Raw genomic sequence first — 18,117 nt, 5'->3', positions numbered from 1 at the left:
TCTTAATCAATCTCATATAATTTTAATGAAAATCACATCATCAGATTAAGCGTATCAGAGAACCCTAATGTAGAGTTTTAAAGCTCCTATCTGAAAAAATGTGTAATTTTGTACTTTTTGCCAGAAGAAAGATCACAGATGCATGTTTGTTTTATTTTTTATTTATTTTTATTTTTTTGGTTTATCCAGGGTGGATCATATCGATCCAGTGGGACTAGAAATTGGGAGAGGGCTCATTCTAACGAAAATTAAAAGTCCGAGTTCCCATTTCTGAGTGACCCAAAAAATTGGAGGGCAACCAGGCCCACTTCCACGCTACTGTTTTTCCAAAATCGTTTGATCAAAACTCTGAGATTGTTATTCTGTTCAGCGTAGTTCAAAGGCTTAATATATGTGTCTTTGGAGATAACATACCCCCACTGCCCATGGAGAAAGGTCTTTAAGTTATAAGATCTATCCATTGTTTACATATAGTATTTGTATAGCAAATAATTTGGGAAGTATGCATATATTTCTTAGGTGGAGAGGGGAGGACAATTTTTTTTTTGCTGGGGGCCCTTTGCACGGGGAGAATCTTCCGTGGAGAGGGGATTTTCCAGGGGAAAATGTATACTGGGGGAATTTGCCAGAATTTCCATATGAATTTTCTTTATATTTCTTGCTTTCTCTTTACTGACTCAATTCTACGCGTAGAGGTTTTAAGGGTAATTGCCCAGGATAAGTTTTCTCCAGGATTGGATTGTCCAGAGGATATTTCCGTGGGAGAAGGATATTTCCTTGGGGGTGGAGCCAGATTTCATGATCTTGTTTAAAAAACGACCAGAAATTAAATAAAAGAAACAATTTTTTCAAAAAAAAGTAAGGAGCAACATTAAAACTTAAAACAAACAGAAACTATTGCGTATATGAGGGCGTTGCCCCTCCTCAACACCTCGCTCTTTACAGTCGTTTAATTAGAACAATAAGAAGCTCTTCAAAGTACTAAAACAAATTCCTTAAAATATGGTAAATCTGTCCTTAAAATATGTCTATTGTAGGACTGCCATAAGGTCCTTAAAGTCCTTAAAACTGAAGTGGTTCCATAAAAGTCCCTAAAATAGCTCTCTCCCTATAAGTTTCTTTTTGCAAGGTTAAGCGATGTCAATATTTCAGCTATAAAATCTTTTTAGTCTGCTAGTGACCCGCAGCGTCCTGAAGACTGCAGAATAATTTCAAGACTACAGCGTCCAAGTCTTCTTGATAATGATGGAAGAAAAGTCTTGATATTCTTTGCCTCTGCAGTCTCTTAAGCTGTTTTGCTTTTTTGTATTCGTTTTTTTTTTTTTAATATGTATTGCCGGAGATTGGATATTTTTCTCAGATCGTTCTTATTGAACTAACAACTTCGCCAAAGTAGCCATTGATGTCAAATTCTTATGTCATTGCTCTTACGGTAGCTGCAACCTAGTAAAGAACAATCCTCGGGCCATAGTAACCGAGTGTAAAAAAATAGTAATTGCTAAAAACACTCAACTAAAAAAACAGGAGTGGTAACTCAATTTTAACTCAAAATTAATTTTTAAACTCGAAATTTTTCTTTCGGAATAAAAAAAAATCGCCGAAAATTTTTAGAAATTGCCTTCAGATCGAAAAGTACACCACTTGAATCACCATGTACAAAAAACCTTTCATCAGAGGTTTATAGCCCCTTTCCAAAGCCAAACAACTGACAGCATCGTTATGTCTGCATATTTTCATCCCCATGTTCTTAAATAGTATTACATTGCTATACTTATGTAACGTCTCACGGCACATTACTCTGGGGCTAGACTACAAAGTGTGAGTTTTCAAGTTCTAGTTTCTTACTCGAACTTTTTTTTGCAATTGGTGTCAAAGCAAGTAGGACATCGGACAGGCTATTCTCTTGAGCAGTAAAGTACTCTCCCCATCATGAATACAAACAACTCTGAAACAAAGATATTGTTTCAAGTTACGAAAGTTATCTCGATAATCGGAGAGAGTTGAGAAAAAAGAGTGAAGAAGAACGATGGAAGTTTGCAGAAAAAGTAGCAAATATGAGAAGAAATAAGCCGTTAGGCAAAGCCCAAGCTATGGACAAGATGTTTTAAGAAGCCAGAAATTGGCTTAAATGTGGCTTTGAGAAGAAAGATCTGATTGAAATTCAGCTTGCCCAAACCATGTTGGATTGGTTTCTTTTGTTGCCTACCTTACGGAAATAGGAATCAACATCTGTTAAAATTACTCAGGTAATATGGGGAAATGAAGGCAGTTTAATTTAGTAGGCAGTATAATTGATACCTGGAACAATTTTCTGACCCCCCATCCCCTTGCTAGCGGTTGGATCTGTCTTTTTTTCTTTCTTAGTATTTGTTTCCGAAATTTTTAATTATACCAATGATGTGTATTTGAATTTTGTAAGTTTGTATAGGACTGCTTCATGCATTTTTTCATAGCAGATATTTTACAAAGTTGGTATCCTCGTTAGTTTGAATGATGTTTGGCATAGAAAAGACTAAAATATTTCGACTGAGTCCTATTTCCATGCTAAGAATGAATATGCTAGTGGATATTATAAATAGCTCACATAATTATGTATCTTTTAGGGACACACAATTGGTAAGAATTATGTCTAGTTCTTATTCTTTTTTACTCCTAAGCAGGACTCTTCTTACGGGGGTAGCCTGGGGTGCCGTGGCTGGAAGCGTCACGACTTGAAGTTCTAGGGCCCGAGGTCATTAATTCTACCTCGGGCGCAACCAACACTTGGAACGGCCCTGCTCTCAAGTGGTGTAGTGCCAGTTCGACGGCGAAAAAGACGGTATCACAAATTCAAATTTAACTAATTTTTGATCTAACCCAACCTAATCTAACAATAAATAATATTGGTACTGAGAAAATGTAGCATTATTTCGTCGAAAACGACCGAGAAAACGCCGCTGAGAAAACGTAGTATTATTTTGTCGAAAACGCCCGGTAACTCATTCTTTAATTGAAAATTCGTCATTTTTAAGAGCTCAAAAAATGCTTTAATTTGAATTTGCGATAGAAGCGTTATTATATTCGTAAAAACCATAAAAAAAAGGTATCGAGTGGTATCTTCTCTTTATTGGTGAGTCAATAATATGAACAATGATATATTTACCAAAAAGACAGTGGTCCAAAAATTTGAACAAATTGGGTTTGATCTGCCCTTTAATGTGGGCTCAGCTGCGTATCGGCATCATCAATTTTAATCAATTAGAGTTTATTTTCTCTTTTATAAGCAATGTGCTTGGTTCAAATTGACGATGCCAAGTATTGATGGTTATATACATATATGTGAGGACTGTAAGCTGGTGTGTGTTGCAATTTAGATTTGGCTTTATAATTTTATTTTATAGGCTGAAATTGTCCTTGATACTTTGATCACAGCTTTTAGTGGCTATTGCAAGAAACCATTCACCGCTGAAAAGGTCAAGATAATTAGAAATGACGGATCTTCTGTTGTCTACCCAAAGTTAGAATACCGAGAACAAAGTGTGAATGCTGATAAAATAAACAAGTTTATTGGAATAAGGTTTGATTACTTTCAGCTTTTAATTACCTTTCCATGATCTTACGATCATGCTTACGATATGCTTAGAAAAAAAAGTATATTTCTTACATAAATATGTTTTTCACTATTCGTACTAATCGTGCATTCTAAACACATGCATATATCAAACAGTTCGTGGTAACGAACTGTAGTAAGGAGCGACCCGGCTCAATAGTAAACGAAACTCTAAAAAACGGAATTTTAATGCTAAAAGATACATCAAAAGAATGGAATTTTCACGCTGATTCTAAATATATAAGTTTCAATTAATTTAGTCTTTGTCATCAAAAGTTACGAGCCTGAGAAAATTTGCCTTATTTTGGAAAATAGGGGGAAACATCCCCTAAAAGTCATAGAATCTTAAATCACACCATCAAAAATCACACAGAATCGAAAATCACACCATCGCATTCGGCGTATCAGAGAACCCTGTAGCAAAAATTTCAAGCTCCTATCTAAAATAACGTGGAATTTCGTATTTTTTGCCAGAAGACAAATCACGGGTGCGTGCTTATTTGTTTGTTTTTGTTTTTTTTTTCTTTTCCCCAGGGGTCATCGTATCGACCAAGTGGTCTTAGAGTGTCGCAAGAGGGCTCATTCTTACGGAAATGAAAAGTTTTAGTGCCCTTTTTAAGTGATCAAAAAAATTGGAGGGCACCTAGGCCCTGTCCCACGCTAATTTTTTTCCAAAAGTCAACGGATTAAAATTTTGAGATAGCCATTTTGTTTCGCATAGTCGAAAACCATAATAACTATGTCTTTGGGAATTACTTACTCCCCCACAATCCCTGGGGGAGGGGCTGCAAGTTACAAACTTTGACCAGTGTTTACATATAGTAATGGTTATTGGGAAATGTACAGACGTTTTCAGGGGGGATTTTTTTGGTTTGGGGGGTGGGGTTGATGGGAGGGGGCTATGTGGGAGGATCTTTCCTTGGAGGAATATGTCATGGGGGAAGAAATATTCAATGAAAAGGGCGCAGGATTTTCTAGCATTACTATAAAAAAAACAATGAAAAAATAAACATGAAAACGTTTTTTTCAATTGAAAGTAAGGAATAGCATTTAAATTTAAAACGAACAGAGATTATTACGCATATGAGGGGTTCTAAAAATACTTTAGCATAAAGAGCGAGGTATTTAAGAGGAGATAAATACCTCGCTCTTTATGCTAAAGTATTTTTAGTAATTTCAACTATCTATTCTACAGCCTTTTTGATTCAGGGGTCATTCTTAAAGAATTGGGACAAAACTTACAATTTGGTGTAAGGAGCGAGATATTAACGAGGGTAAAAACCCCCTCGTACACATAATAAAATTATAAGAATATAAAAGTTTGTTACGTAAGTTAATTCTTAAGTTACGCATACTTTTTACTAACAAAAACGTTCGTTAAAAATTAAAAGTTCTAGTAGCCTTTTTAAGTAACCGAAAAATTGGAGGGCAGCTAGGCCTCCTTCCCCACCCCTTATTTCTCAAAATCGTCTGATCAAAACTAAGAGAAAGCCATTTAGCCAAAAACAAATTAATATACAAATTTCGTTTCAATAATTTATGTGCGGAGAGCCAAAATCAAACATGCATTAATTCAAAAACGTTCAGAAATTAAATAAAAAAACTAGTTTTTTTAACTGAAAGTAAGGAGCGACATTAAAACTTAAAACGAACAGAAATTACTCCGTATATGAAATGGGTTGTCCCCTCCGCAATCCCTCGCTCTTTACGCTAAAGTTTGACTCTTTACCACAATTCTACTTTTTAAAACAATTAAAAGCATTACAAGGCAACAGACCAAGCTGCTGAATAAAGCATTCAAGACCAAGAGAAGAAAGGGAGCTTAACCTAGTTAACATCTTTAGCAAAAAAAAAAGGAAATAGATTGACTTGAGGAATCATTGCAAGGAAAGCGAGCCTCTGAAAAACAAAGAGGAGCAACTGTTGACGCCCTCTTGAAAGAGGGCATCAACAGTTGCCGCCGGGCATCAAAAGACCGATCTCTTTCAGAGAGGGGTGGCTTCAAATGATTCCTTGGACATTGCCTTGGTCAATTTCCTACTAGAGAGTGTCATGAAAATGCGAGAAAACGAAAAAATACGAAACAGATAAAAAAGAGCGGACAGAAAAGAACATACAAAGGAGGAAGTTGGACCTGATAAGCAATCTCAAAAAAGTCGAAGAAGTGAAAGAGTTAGCTTGTAAGCTGAAGTTCTATGGATTGTTTTTACTTATTGCTAGTCTCGAATCTGCTTTTCTATTTTTGTTTTAAATAAACATAATTTATAGCTTTAAGAAAAAGAAAATGGAAAAATAAATACGACATCCCATTTCCAGGGAAAATGAGTTCTTTCCAAGGATCATGAATATGATGATTCCTAGGGTGGCTTGGCAACCGCTTCTGACATGAGGAAAGGAATATTTTGACACCATTCCAATGGTGTACAAGGCCCAAACATTCGTGCAATTGTTTTACCTCGTATTACCAAATCTGCAATCCTATGCAACACTTTACTGCTTGTCACAAATGCATTAAACCGATTCTCGGCATCAACTAATTTTCCCCAAAATATCGCCGACTTCCAAAAAGAAATCACTACCGTTGCGTTTGCTCGACAGATCAAAATGTCGTCTATTACTTTGACTAATATAGATGGCGAGGGCACTATCCAGTTGTTTTCTTTCCCCCAGTGAAAACTTAACGCATCAATCCCTTCACCCCATTCACAAATTATTTTAGAATTGAATTTTGGCAACTGAGTTTTTTCTCGATTTGCATACCTGTCTTTTGCAAACGGACCCCAAACTTCATTCAGACATCGGAATACGTTCGGCTTTATCATCCACTCGTCAATATCAACAAATCTACTAAGATTATTAGCCCTTGAATTTAATTCAAGTGGAATCCCATTGTACTTGCTGAATCTATCGATTTTCCTGCACAAAGCGTCCGATATTTAATACCGTTTCATACAATTCTACATTAATACTTCCTTTTTGCAGTAGTGAGATTAATACTTCCTTCCTCTGGTGTTGAAATTGCGCTCTTATTATCGCAACAAATCAGAACAACAGTATCTTGCATATTTGGAGCTAATTGCTTCAAAACTCTTCCAAAACCCTACATTTCTGACCATGTTGAACTTTACGTCCTCTCAACATCTGACCACAAACCCACTATCGCATTTGCTTCTTTATTTCTACTCCGCCATAACCAGTCTGCGAAACACCTGTAAACACCAATCGGTGAAAAGCATTTCCTGGCTTTATCTTCCACAGTTTACCTTCCCTTTTGTGCACAGGAACTCGAATTCTCTTGCTACTCTAGGGTTTATGACAGCTTAGATTAGACTCAAAAAGAGAGTCTACTTTCTTTAGCCACATACAATGCCACAACATTCTATTAACTCTTTCTTTTTTAATATACAATATTCCTTCTTCCATATTCATTACAGGGCCCAACCATGATTGCACTTGCATAGGCACCCATTTAGACTTTACAATGCTAACTTTAAACCCAAGCATAATCAGGTCATTTTGACTTGAATGCTCGTATAACGGGCTTCTACTTCACTTCTCCCTCCTCCCACCCCTCATTAAAATACACAAGAACTCCAATACCTTGTCCCCCCACAATATCGCACGGCTACTGTCATAATTTTTTGAAAAATTGATGGTCCCGTACAGAGACCGAAAACTAAACATGCATATACGAAAAATATATCAGCCTCTTCAATAGAAATAGAAAGCCCGAAAAAGTTTTCTGCTTTTCACGAGTCGGAACGGGATGGTACGCTTTTCCTACGTCAAAACAAAATAACCAATCCTCTCTTTCAAACAGCTCCAGGGGATCGCTAATATCTTCCATCTTAAGCTTTTCTGTATAAATAAAAAGACTAATATATCTACAATCCAAAATCAATCTTTTCTTGTCTGATGCGCTTACAGCCACCGACAGAGGGCTTATCTCGGTCGGTGCAGTCTCAACCACTCTAATAAGCCCCAATGAATATAACTTTCCAATTTCTTCTATCTCTTTCATCATTTTCGATTTCAACACTTACTATTTCTGAATTTTTTACAAGCTGGTTCAGCTAAAAATGGAATTCTATACTCGTTGTTAAAAATTTTGCAAGCTACATTAGAGATCCGCTTCCATGCTTCTACCTTATGCGCAAGTTTACTACTACGCCTCTCTCCGTCAAATTCTTTAGCCAATAAAGAACCTACCTTTTGTGCCAACGTCCCTGGCTCCACCTGCGCTGGCTGTGGTATTTGGGCCAAAACTGGGCAGGAATTTTAACGATGACCTTGTCTTCTGCACCTCCAACATGATCCTGGAACTTTAGCCCACTGGAAATGACTCTGAATTACCGGCTGCTGGGCCATCGACTGTCCTAAAAAATTTCCTCACAGGCTTGGTCCTGACGCATAGTCAATTTTTCGCTTTTTCGAAATGTTTCCTGCACCAAAATGATTAGTTGCTATCGGTTTAGCTGCCCTGCTCTCAGCTCTGTCAATACGCTTGTCGTCCTCACTGTCGCTAGTAAACTCATTTTTAATGTATTCGTTCACTGTGCGCCAACCTCCTGACGACCGGTTAGCTTGCTGAATATGTTCTTGTCTCATTTTTATACACTTCATAGCCGATTCAACACAGTCGACTACTGTTATTTCATCATCTATTGAAGCTTTTGCTTCCTCAAGGTGATCAAGAACCTCTTTATTAAACTTAAATTGCTTTTCATTGCCGATTTTCAGATATTTAGACTCCTTCTTCAAATTTTGGATTCCCAAGTCCTGTTGCTTTTGTTTGTGTGATAGCTATTAAAACTTAAAAGCTGTTAAAACTGTGTGATAACATTAAAACTTAAGACGAACAGAAATTATTACGTGTGTGAAGGGGATTGCCCCCTCCACAACACTTGGCTCCTTACGCTAAAGTTTTTTAGTACTTTTAAAGAAACTTCCTACTGTTCTAATTGAAGGACCCTTGTGTTTCAGGAGTAGTTATTAAAGAATTGGGACAAAATTCAACTTTAGAAATTAAATATAAAAATAGTAGTTTTCGACTTAAATTAAGAAATTTAAATCAGACTTAAAACTTAAATCTTTAAAACTTAAAATGAACCAAAATCATTCCATCTATGAGGGGTGCTGCCTCCTCCTCGATCCATCGCTCTTTACGCTAAGGATCAACTTTTTGTCCCAATTCTATTAGAACAACTTCTGAAACGTGGGGGTTGTTTAATTGGAATAAAATGTTTAAGAAGTTGATAACGTTACTCCCTTCTTCAGTTGAATTTTTTTTTTTACTTATCTATTTAATACACTTAGGAACTCTTCTTTATTACTTGCGTCATTTTACGACGTGCAAATCCTTATTTAGAACATCCACCCTCTAAAATTTTCAAGAACGCAAATTAGTAGAAGGGTGGGGGAGGTATGGTGGTAAATTGCTATCTCTAGATTTCAAAAATTCTTATTAGTCTTCAGCATTATTAAGTATGACAAAATTAACATCATTTTTATGAATTAGCACCATTGACACCTGTAGTTTTATTGATGGGCGTGCACAAATTATGGTTTCTTCGAAGAAAATACTTCAAAACATTTTCCAAATTCTATCTGGCGCCCCAGTAATTTTACTAGCTCAACTAGAACAGAAAGAAAATTGTTTCTAGTTTGTTGGGGTTTAAAACGGACAAGGGAAGAGATTAGAGAAAAAGTAAACGTCTTGTGTTGACCACTGCTAGCCAAGATTCCAATACAAGGTTCAAAGCTAGCCAAAATGTAAAGAAACAAATATATATATATATATATAATATAAAATAAAAGGAACATTAAAATATAACATTAAAATTATAAAATATAAATTAAACATTAACTCAAAGAAACGTTATAATTCAAATATAATCCAAGTCTCATTGTGTGTCAGTTATACATTTTTCAGCATTGATCATAGAAAACACAACAGGGGCAAATATATATTATTTTTCTGCTTATATATGTTACTTCTTACTTATCAAACAGTTTGTGGTAACGAACTGTAGTAAGGAGCGACCCGGCTCTATAGTAACCGAAACTCAAAAAACGGAACTTTGATACCAATAGTTACATCAAAAGAATCTGATTTTAAATATATAAGTTTCATTAAGTTTAGTCTTACCCATCAAAAGTTACAAGCCTGAGAAAATTTGCCCTACTTTCGAAAATAGGGGAAAACACCCCCTAAAAGTCATAGAATCTTGACGAAAATCACACCATCGCATTCAACGTATCAGAGAACCCCACTTTAGAAGTTTCAAGCTCCTAACTACAGAAATATGGAAATTCGTATTTTATGCCAGAAGACTGGTCGTGGGTGCGTGTTTATTTTTTTTTTTTTTTTTTTTTTTTTTTTTTTGTCTTTTTTTTCCAGTGGTGATCTTATCAACCCAGTGGTCCTAGAATGTCGCGAAAGGGCTCATTCTAACGAAATTTAAAAGTTCTAGTGCCCTTTTTTAGTGACCAAAAAAATTAGAGGGCACCTAGGCCCCCTCCCACGCACATTTTTTCCCCAAAGTCACTTAATCAAAATTTTGAGGTAGTCATTCTGTTCATCCTAGTCAAAAACTTAATTACTATGTCTTTGGGGACGACTTAATCCTCCACAGTCCCCGGAGGAGGGGCTGTAAGTTACAAACTTTGACCATTGTCAAACAGTTTGTGGTAACGAACTGTAGTAAGGAGCGACCCGGCTCAATAGTAACCGAAACTCTAAAAAATGGATACCAATAGTTGGTACCAATAGTTACATCGAAAGAATGGCATTTTAATGCTGATTTTAAATAGATAAGTTTCATCAAGATCAGTTATACCCATTGAAAGTTACGAGCCTGAGAAAATTTGCCTCATTTTAGAAAATAGGGGGAAATACCCCCTAAAAGTCATACAATCTTAACGAAAATCACACCATGAGATTCAACGTATCAGAGAACCTTATTGTAGAAGTTCCAAGCTCCTATCTACAAAAATGTGGAATTTCACATTTTTTGCCAGAAGACAGATCACGGATGCGTGTTTATTTGTTTTTTGTTTTTTTTTTCCAGGGGTGATCGTATCGACTGAGTTGTCCTAGAATGTCGCGAGAGGGCTCAATCTAACGGAAATGAAAAGTTCTAGTGGCCTTTTTAAGTAACCGAAAAAATTGGAGGGCACCTAGGCCCTCTCCCACGCTCATTTTCCCCAAAAGTCACCGGATCAAAATTCTGAGATAGCCCTTTTTTTCACCATAGTCAAAAAACTTAATAACTGTATCTTTAGGGACGACTTACTCCCCCGCAGTCCCCGTGGAAGGGGCTACAAGTTACAAACTTTGACCTGTGTTTACATATAGTAATGGTTACTGGGAAGTGTACAGACATTTTCAGGGGGATTTTTTGGTTTAGGGGAGAGAGTTGAGGGGGGGTTACGTGGGAGGATATTTCCATGGAGGAACTTTTCATGTGGGAAGAGAATTTCAATGAAGGGGCGCGGGATTTTCTTGCATTATTTGAATAAACAATGAAAAAATAAATATGAAAAGTTTTTTCTACTGAAAGTAAGGAGCAGCATTAAAACTTAAAACAAACAAAAATTATTACGCATATGAGGGGTTTATCTCCTCGTTATAACTCAGAGTTATAAGAGCGAGGTATCGACGAGGGTTGAACCCTCTCATATACGCAATAAAGCATACGAATATAGAAGTTCGTTACGTAAGTTAATTTGTAAGTTACGTATAATATTTACCAATGAAAACGTTTGTAAAAAATTAAAAGTTCTACTTGCCTTTTTAAGTAATCAAAAAATTAGAGGGGAACTGGGCCTCCTCCTTCACTCCTTTTTTCTCAAAGTCTCCCGATAATTGCAATTGATTAATATGCAAATTTTGTTTTAATTAATTATTTGCCGAGAGCCAAGATCAAAACATGCATTAATTGAAAAACTTCCAGAAACTAAATAAAAAAAAAACAAGTTTTTTTAAAATGAAAGTAAGGAGCGACATTAAAACTTAAAACGAACAGAAATTACTCCGTATATGAAAGAGGCTTTTCTTCCTCAACGCCCCGCTCTTTACGCTAAAGTTCCTTACTGTTTTAAAAAGTAGAGGTAAGAGAAAGAGTCAAAGAGAAAGAGCCTGGTAGCAACCTTGCATCAGTGGAATCGACCCCCGGGTCCTGTATTGCTCAATCCACTGTGCTGCCACATGTTATATTAATAACGTCTAATAACGTCTAAACGTCTAACTAAATAACGTCTAAACGTCTGACGTTTCTAAAACTTCGCTTAATTAACGTCTAACTAAGGAATGATATTGCTCATCGGTTCACGCAACTAGGTCCCTTGGGGAGGGGGAGGCTGTACAGGAGAGTCTTCATGCGGCGGTCAACACACTCTTAACTTTGAAAATTCAAGTCTAAGCCCCTGTGAAATGTTTTAATCACTTTAATCTAAAAAGAAAAAGAATGATGTATTGCTAAAATTTTTTCACTCAAATGAAGAATGATAATCATTTATTCGTCAGAATTAAAGTATCAAATTCTTAGAATAGAAGGAAAGTCCCCCCCCCCATTCGCTTTCAACTTATCTTGCAGTTTCTACAGATAAATCTTGCTATACAGATAAAGCTTATTATTTCTCTTTAAGGAAATGGAGGGGAGCTGAGAAAGGCAGCCAATACTCTCATATTTAAATTAATCTTCAATACGATAATAAAATGGCAGTAAATGGTACTGTGAAAAAAAAAGAAGATTTAAAAAAAAAAAAGCAAGGAATGAACAGAAACTATCTTTTATACAATGGGCCGCTGCCTCACTAATGCTTTCTTGACGCTAAAAAAGTTTATTATTTACTGAGAATATAGTTAGCATCTAAAATACGTTGAAGCTATAGCACCAGAACCAGGGTTGCCAGACGAAAAAAGATCACTAGATTCTTGAAAAAATCAGTAAAATTGTAATTTAGCTGTTTTAACAGACAGCATGCTTTTATCTTTTGATAAGGCCGATCTTAGTTGCTTTTTAGGCTTGTATCAGTTTAATTAATTTTTTGGCGTGTTCCACACTGAGGCACAAATAGGCGGAGGAGTATAATTGCCCAGTTCCCAGATTTCCAAAAATGCTTTTATTTTCGTATTTCATTTCATTTCTAAGCAAAACTACCTCGGGACTATGCAAAAATCCTTTTTTTTGTATCTTCATAAATATGATCATAAATAAATCATAAATAAAAATCACTGCATCATCCCCTAGATTTTCCCGAATTAGTACATTTGGCTTGTCCCATCGATAAGTAAACAGTTGAAATGAAAGACCTCTGAAGATTTTGTTTCAAGGGGCTAAAACGGACACTTAAAAGATGATAGATTGAAGGAGGAGTGTTTACCTGAGAAGATTTATTGCTGAAACTACTTTATAGTGATATTTGATAATAAAAATAAGGAGTAAAACAAAAAGTTAGGGACGAACTAAAATAACTACAAGTCACTTTCAACGGATATCATGAACTACATTAGTGATGGTGAGGCATAACTGCTAATTATGGAAGTTAATAATGATTAAATAAGTCAGAAGAACACAAAACTGTCATCTGTTCTAGCGCTCAGTCAATTATGCATAATCAATTTTGTTTTACCAGTTTGGTAACTCATTAGAACATTTAAAATATTTCCATTATTGATTTCTTTCTTTTTTTACATCAATAGCCGATAAGTTTGACTACTTTGGATATATTCTTGTCTTTTTTACACTTTTTCTCTGCTCGTTGTCTTAAATTGTTCCTTTGTTTCAGTGAATCCGTTGAGACCATTGCATCATATTTAAGCGCCATGGGCTTGCAGTCGGAAAAGATTGAAGGTACACTTGATATTAATGTTATAATCCCCCCAACAAGACATGACATTATTCATCCAGTAGATATATATGAGGATGCGGCTATAGTTCACGGCTATGACAATATTGAAAAGACTTCACCTAAAATTGTCACTATTGCTCAGCAGGTTTGTAATCTTTTCTTCTTCTGATTTCCTTGTCACATCAATCCACCAGAATTCCCTACCAAGAATCATTCCTACCTAAAATTGTCACTATTGCTCAACAGGTTTGTTATTATTTTTTTTCTGATTTGATTTCCTTGTAACATCAGCCCTGTAGAAACTAAATGGTTATAGTCAATTTCTTGAGAGATTGACTGACAGACAATTCATTAACTATTTCCAATTGATTTTTAAATTAACCAGTTAGAAAATAGAGTGCTACAGCTCCTTGTATCTCTTTGGGGGCTTCATAAATATCAATGCCTTTTTGTAATTGATTTAACTAGCCAGTGTGATCAGTAAGGAAATAAAGGGCTACAGCTCCTCGCCTATACACCTAGTTCACTTTGATTACTTTATAGATAGTTAGGTACTTTTGTTTGTCAGCTTAATTGATTATAATCTAGGACTACTGCTTCTAGGATATAGATTTGGTATCTCTTTGGGTACTTCATAAATGTCTAAGCCCTTTTGTAATTGATTTAATCAGTGTGATCAGTAAGAAAATAAAGGGCCGCAGTTCCTCGCCCATACATATAGTATCACTTTGATTACTTTATAGATAGTTAGGTACTTTTGTTTGTCAGCTTAATTTATTATAATCTAGGACTACTGCTTCTAGAATATAGATTTGGTATCTCTTTGGGTACTTCATAAACGTCTATGCCCTTTCGAAATTAATTTAACCAGTGTGATCAGTAAGAAAATAAAGGGCTACAGCTCCTCGTCTATACATATAGTACTTTATTGATAATTAGATACTTTTGTATGTGAGCTGAATTGATTGTAATATAGGCCTACTGCTTCTTGAATATAGATTTGTTTATAAAGATTCATTACTTCATAAGTATTTAGTTCCTTTTTTTGTCAGCTTAATTGATGGTCAACTTTACCATTTTGATTAATTAGAAAATCTAAGCGACAGTTCCTCAGCTATAGGCTAGCGTCTCTTGAAATAATTCGCAAATATTTAGGCCCTGTTTTGCTAAATCAAGCTTCTAAAGCGCTCTTTTATATTTTTATTTACGTTAAATAGACTTCTTTCCTCGATTTTAGGCCTGAATGCAAAACAATTTGCAATTCATTGTTGTATCTGTAAAGCGAAACAAAATAAACATTAATAAATGATTTATTAGTAAATACCGTTTTTTTTAATAGAACAATGCATCTTCAGCAATGAGAGAAGTTAGTATTTATAATTGTTTTAAAAATTTTTTGAAATTTTTTTAAGGTTTGCTTCAAAGTGCCCCTGAACTGCACAATTACTAAAATATGTGCCCCTTTTGAAAAGCATTTCCAGCCAGCTAGTATAGGAATGGATAATATATTCCTGCAACTTCTCAACATTATACGGTAATTCGCAACTCTTCGTAGCTGCTCTGTCGCATTTCGTTTTATTTTGATATTGATGTATTTATTTAACTTTAACAACAATGTACATATAAAAACCAATATGATTCACCCAAAACCAAACGGTTGACGTGAGGTGAATCAGGTAAAAAACACATTCATGTAGCATCTTTTAAATTCACTATAATAAGAAAGAAAAAACAGAGAGTAAAGAAAAAAAAGAAAAAAAATAATACTACAGGGTCAGCAACTACATACCATATCCATGCTGTGGGGTCACACTCACCAACCAACAAAGATTTAAATATTAATTTAAATCAAATCTTTCATATTTCGTCTACATCTTGATTACGTTTACTCTCAAGTGCCATTTTTACATTTGAGAATAAAAAAAATAGATGGAGGTAGGTCCGATGAATAAGGGGGTTGAGAAACAACTGGGATACCATGTTTGGCCAAAAACTGCTGTACAACATGGGCTGAATGGGCTGGTGCATTATCGTGATGCGATTTCCAACTACCAGACTCTCTAAACTTGGGTCTTTTTCTTCGTGCAGTGTCTCGAAAACGGCGAGTAATATCAATGTAGTGCTCCTTTGTTTTATTTATATATATATATATATATATATATATATATATATATATATATATATATATATATATATTGTTAATGTGTAATATTCCGTATTTCTATTAATATTCCAGAATATTGAATATGTAACAATCGGTGTAATATTTAATAGGATTCAATATTATCCTACTGTAATTTCTCGTAGTTTTTGAGTCTATTAATAGAACGTCTTTAAACACATATCTGTTGTTTGGATCTAGTCGTGGTTCTACTAGGCTACTGCAGTCTACGTCCTGTGCCAAAACACCTCAGGCCAAAGGAATGGTGAACATTCCGCCTTCCATTCCTTACTAATTGTTCCGAAGAAACCCTTCAAACTCGTTTGATAATGAAAATGAAAAAAAACGCAAATTAAATGATGGGTCTGTTATTTCTTCCGCCCCATCTTTTGCTTTTTTTTTTATTAGCATGAACAGATTTTTGATAGAAAAAAGGCTTTGGGCTCTTTGTGCATTACCGTTTAATGATTGGAGACTTTGTTTTGTTTACCCCGTCGGTTGGTCTTCAAAAGCTAAGCCTGCCATCTGGTAATTCAACTAATTGATACTGGCTTTCATCTATACCTTACTTTGTCCTTATTTTTTTCCACGTCCTTTTTTTTCTGATCCACTTTCATTCTTATGGGATTTTAGCTATTGTAAATACACATTTTCTTGCTTTCTAGAATCCTCTTAATGAGTTGACGATCATGTTGCGACGCTCCCTTGCCGAAGCTTGTTTTACCGAGACTGTCACTTATACTTTGGTAAGACTTCATAATTTTATATCTTCCTTATTTTATCACCTTAGCCTACTTTATTTCAAACTTCGGTTTCTTTTTAGTTAGAGTAATTCGCGGTACATATACTCTTTGTCTTGATCAATATTATTTGGAAAAAAAAATGACTGAAGCTGGTTTTAATGAAAATTCCTTGGAATAAAGTACCTGCAGTATTTGACAGTGGTATATCATCTCTGTGTGAAGCTTCTATGGTTCCCCCTGATGTAGCTGTGCCACTTTTTTTTTTTTTTAAACCTTAAAGTTTTGTTAAAGATCGGTAACTCAGTGAGTCCTCGTGAAATTAATGTTAGTCTAGGAATTAAGCAAGGAGCTATCACTTTTCTGACTATTTATGATAATGCGGTACATAATCCTCTATCAGGAATCATGACTTCTTGTATTGTATTAAATAAGAAAAACAGGTTTTTTTAAATGAAAGTAAGGAGCAACATTAAAACTTAAAACGAACCGAAAAAATTGTTTTTCTTATTTAATTTCTGGACGTTTTTGAAATAATGCATGTTTTGATCTTCGCTCTCCGCACATAAATAATTAAAGCGAAATTTGCATATTAATTAATTGCAATTAATCGGAAGATTTTGAGAAAAAAGGAGCGAGAGAGGAGGCCTAGTTGCCCCCCAAGTTTTTGATTACTTAAAAAAGCAACTAGAGCTTTTAATTTTTTACAAACGTTTTCATTGGTAAAAAATAAACGTAACTTACGAATTAACTTACGTAACGAACTTCTATATTCGTATGTTTTTATTGGGTATATGAAGGGGTTCAACCCTCGTCGATACCTCGCTCTTTACACTAAAGCATAGATTTTGTCCCAATTCCTTAAGAATGACCCCTGAATCACAAAGGCCGTAGAATAAATAGTTAAAATTACTAAAAATACTTCAGCGTAAAGAGTGAGGTATAATGAGGAGGTAAACCCCTCATATGCGTAATAATTTTGGTTCGTTTTAGGTTTAAAACTGCTCCTTAATTTCAGTAGAAAAAACTTTTCATATTTATTTTTGCATTATTTTTTCAAATAATGCTAGAAAATCATGCGCCCCCTTCATTGAAATTTTCTTCCCCCATGAGAAGTTTCTCCATGGAAATATCCTCTCATGTAACCCCCCCCCCTAAAATCTCCCCCCTAAACCAAAAAAATCCCCCTGAAAACGTCTGTACACTTACCAGTAACCATTACTATATGTAAACACAGGTCAAAGTTTGTAACTTGTAGCCCCTCCCACTGGAACTGCGGGGGAGTAAGTCGTCCCTAAAGACATAGTTATTAGGTTTATCGACATAGTTATCGACAATGGTGAATAAAATGGCTATTTCAGAATTTTGATCCGGTGACTTTTGGGAAAAAATAAGTGTGGGAGGGGGCCTAGGAGCCCTCCAATTTTTTTGGTTACTTAAAAAGAGCACTAGAACTTTTAATTTCCGTTATAATGAGCCCTCTCGCGACATTCTAGGGCCACACAGTCGATACGATCACCCCTGGAAAATAACAACAAAAAAAAAACAAATAAACACGCATCCGTGATCTGTCTCCTGGCAAAATTGCGAAATTCCACATTTTTGTAGATAGGAGCGTGAAACTTCTATAACAAGGTTCTCTGATACGCTGAATCTGATGGTGGGATTTTCGTTAAGATTGTATGACTTTTAGGGGTGTTTCCCCCTATTTTCTAAAATGAGGCAAATTTGCTCAGGCTCGTAACTTTTGATGGGTATAACTGATCTTGATG

The 18,117-nt window shown here is 35.4% G+C and overlaps 1 protein-coding gene across 1 annotated transcript in view; it reads left to right on the top strand.

Moving 5' to 3' along the window:
* LOC136031637 (phenylalanine--tRNA ligase beta subunit-like) overlaps window positions 1-18,117 on the top strand; it is a 69,662-nt gene that overhangs the window by 34,630 nt on the left and 16,915 nt on the right. The window contains exons 8-10 of the mRNA XM_065711280.1: window positions 3,381-3,556; window positions 13,382-13,589; window positions 16,271-16,351. Coding sequence (XP_065567352.1) covers window positions 3,381-3,556; window positions 13,382-13,589; window positions 16,271-16,351 — 465 coding nt within the window. The remainder of the gene's footprint in view (window positions 1-3,380; window positions 3,557-13,381; window positions 13,590-16,270; window positions 16,352-18,117) is intronic.

Source organism: Artemia franciscana, chromosome 10, assembly GCF_032884065.1.
Source record: "Artemia franciscana chromosome 10, ASM3288406v1, whole genome shotgun sequence".
Lineage (NCBI taxonomy): Eukaryota > Metazoa > Arthropoda > Branchiopoda > Anostraca > Artemiidae > Artemia > Artemia franciscana.
Note: the sequence above shows the minus strand (reverse complement) of the source record. Positions and strands in the feature narration are given on the sequence as shown.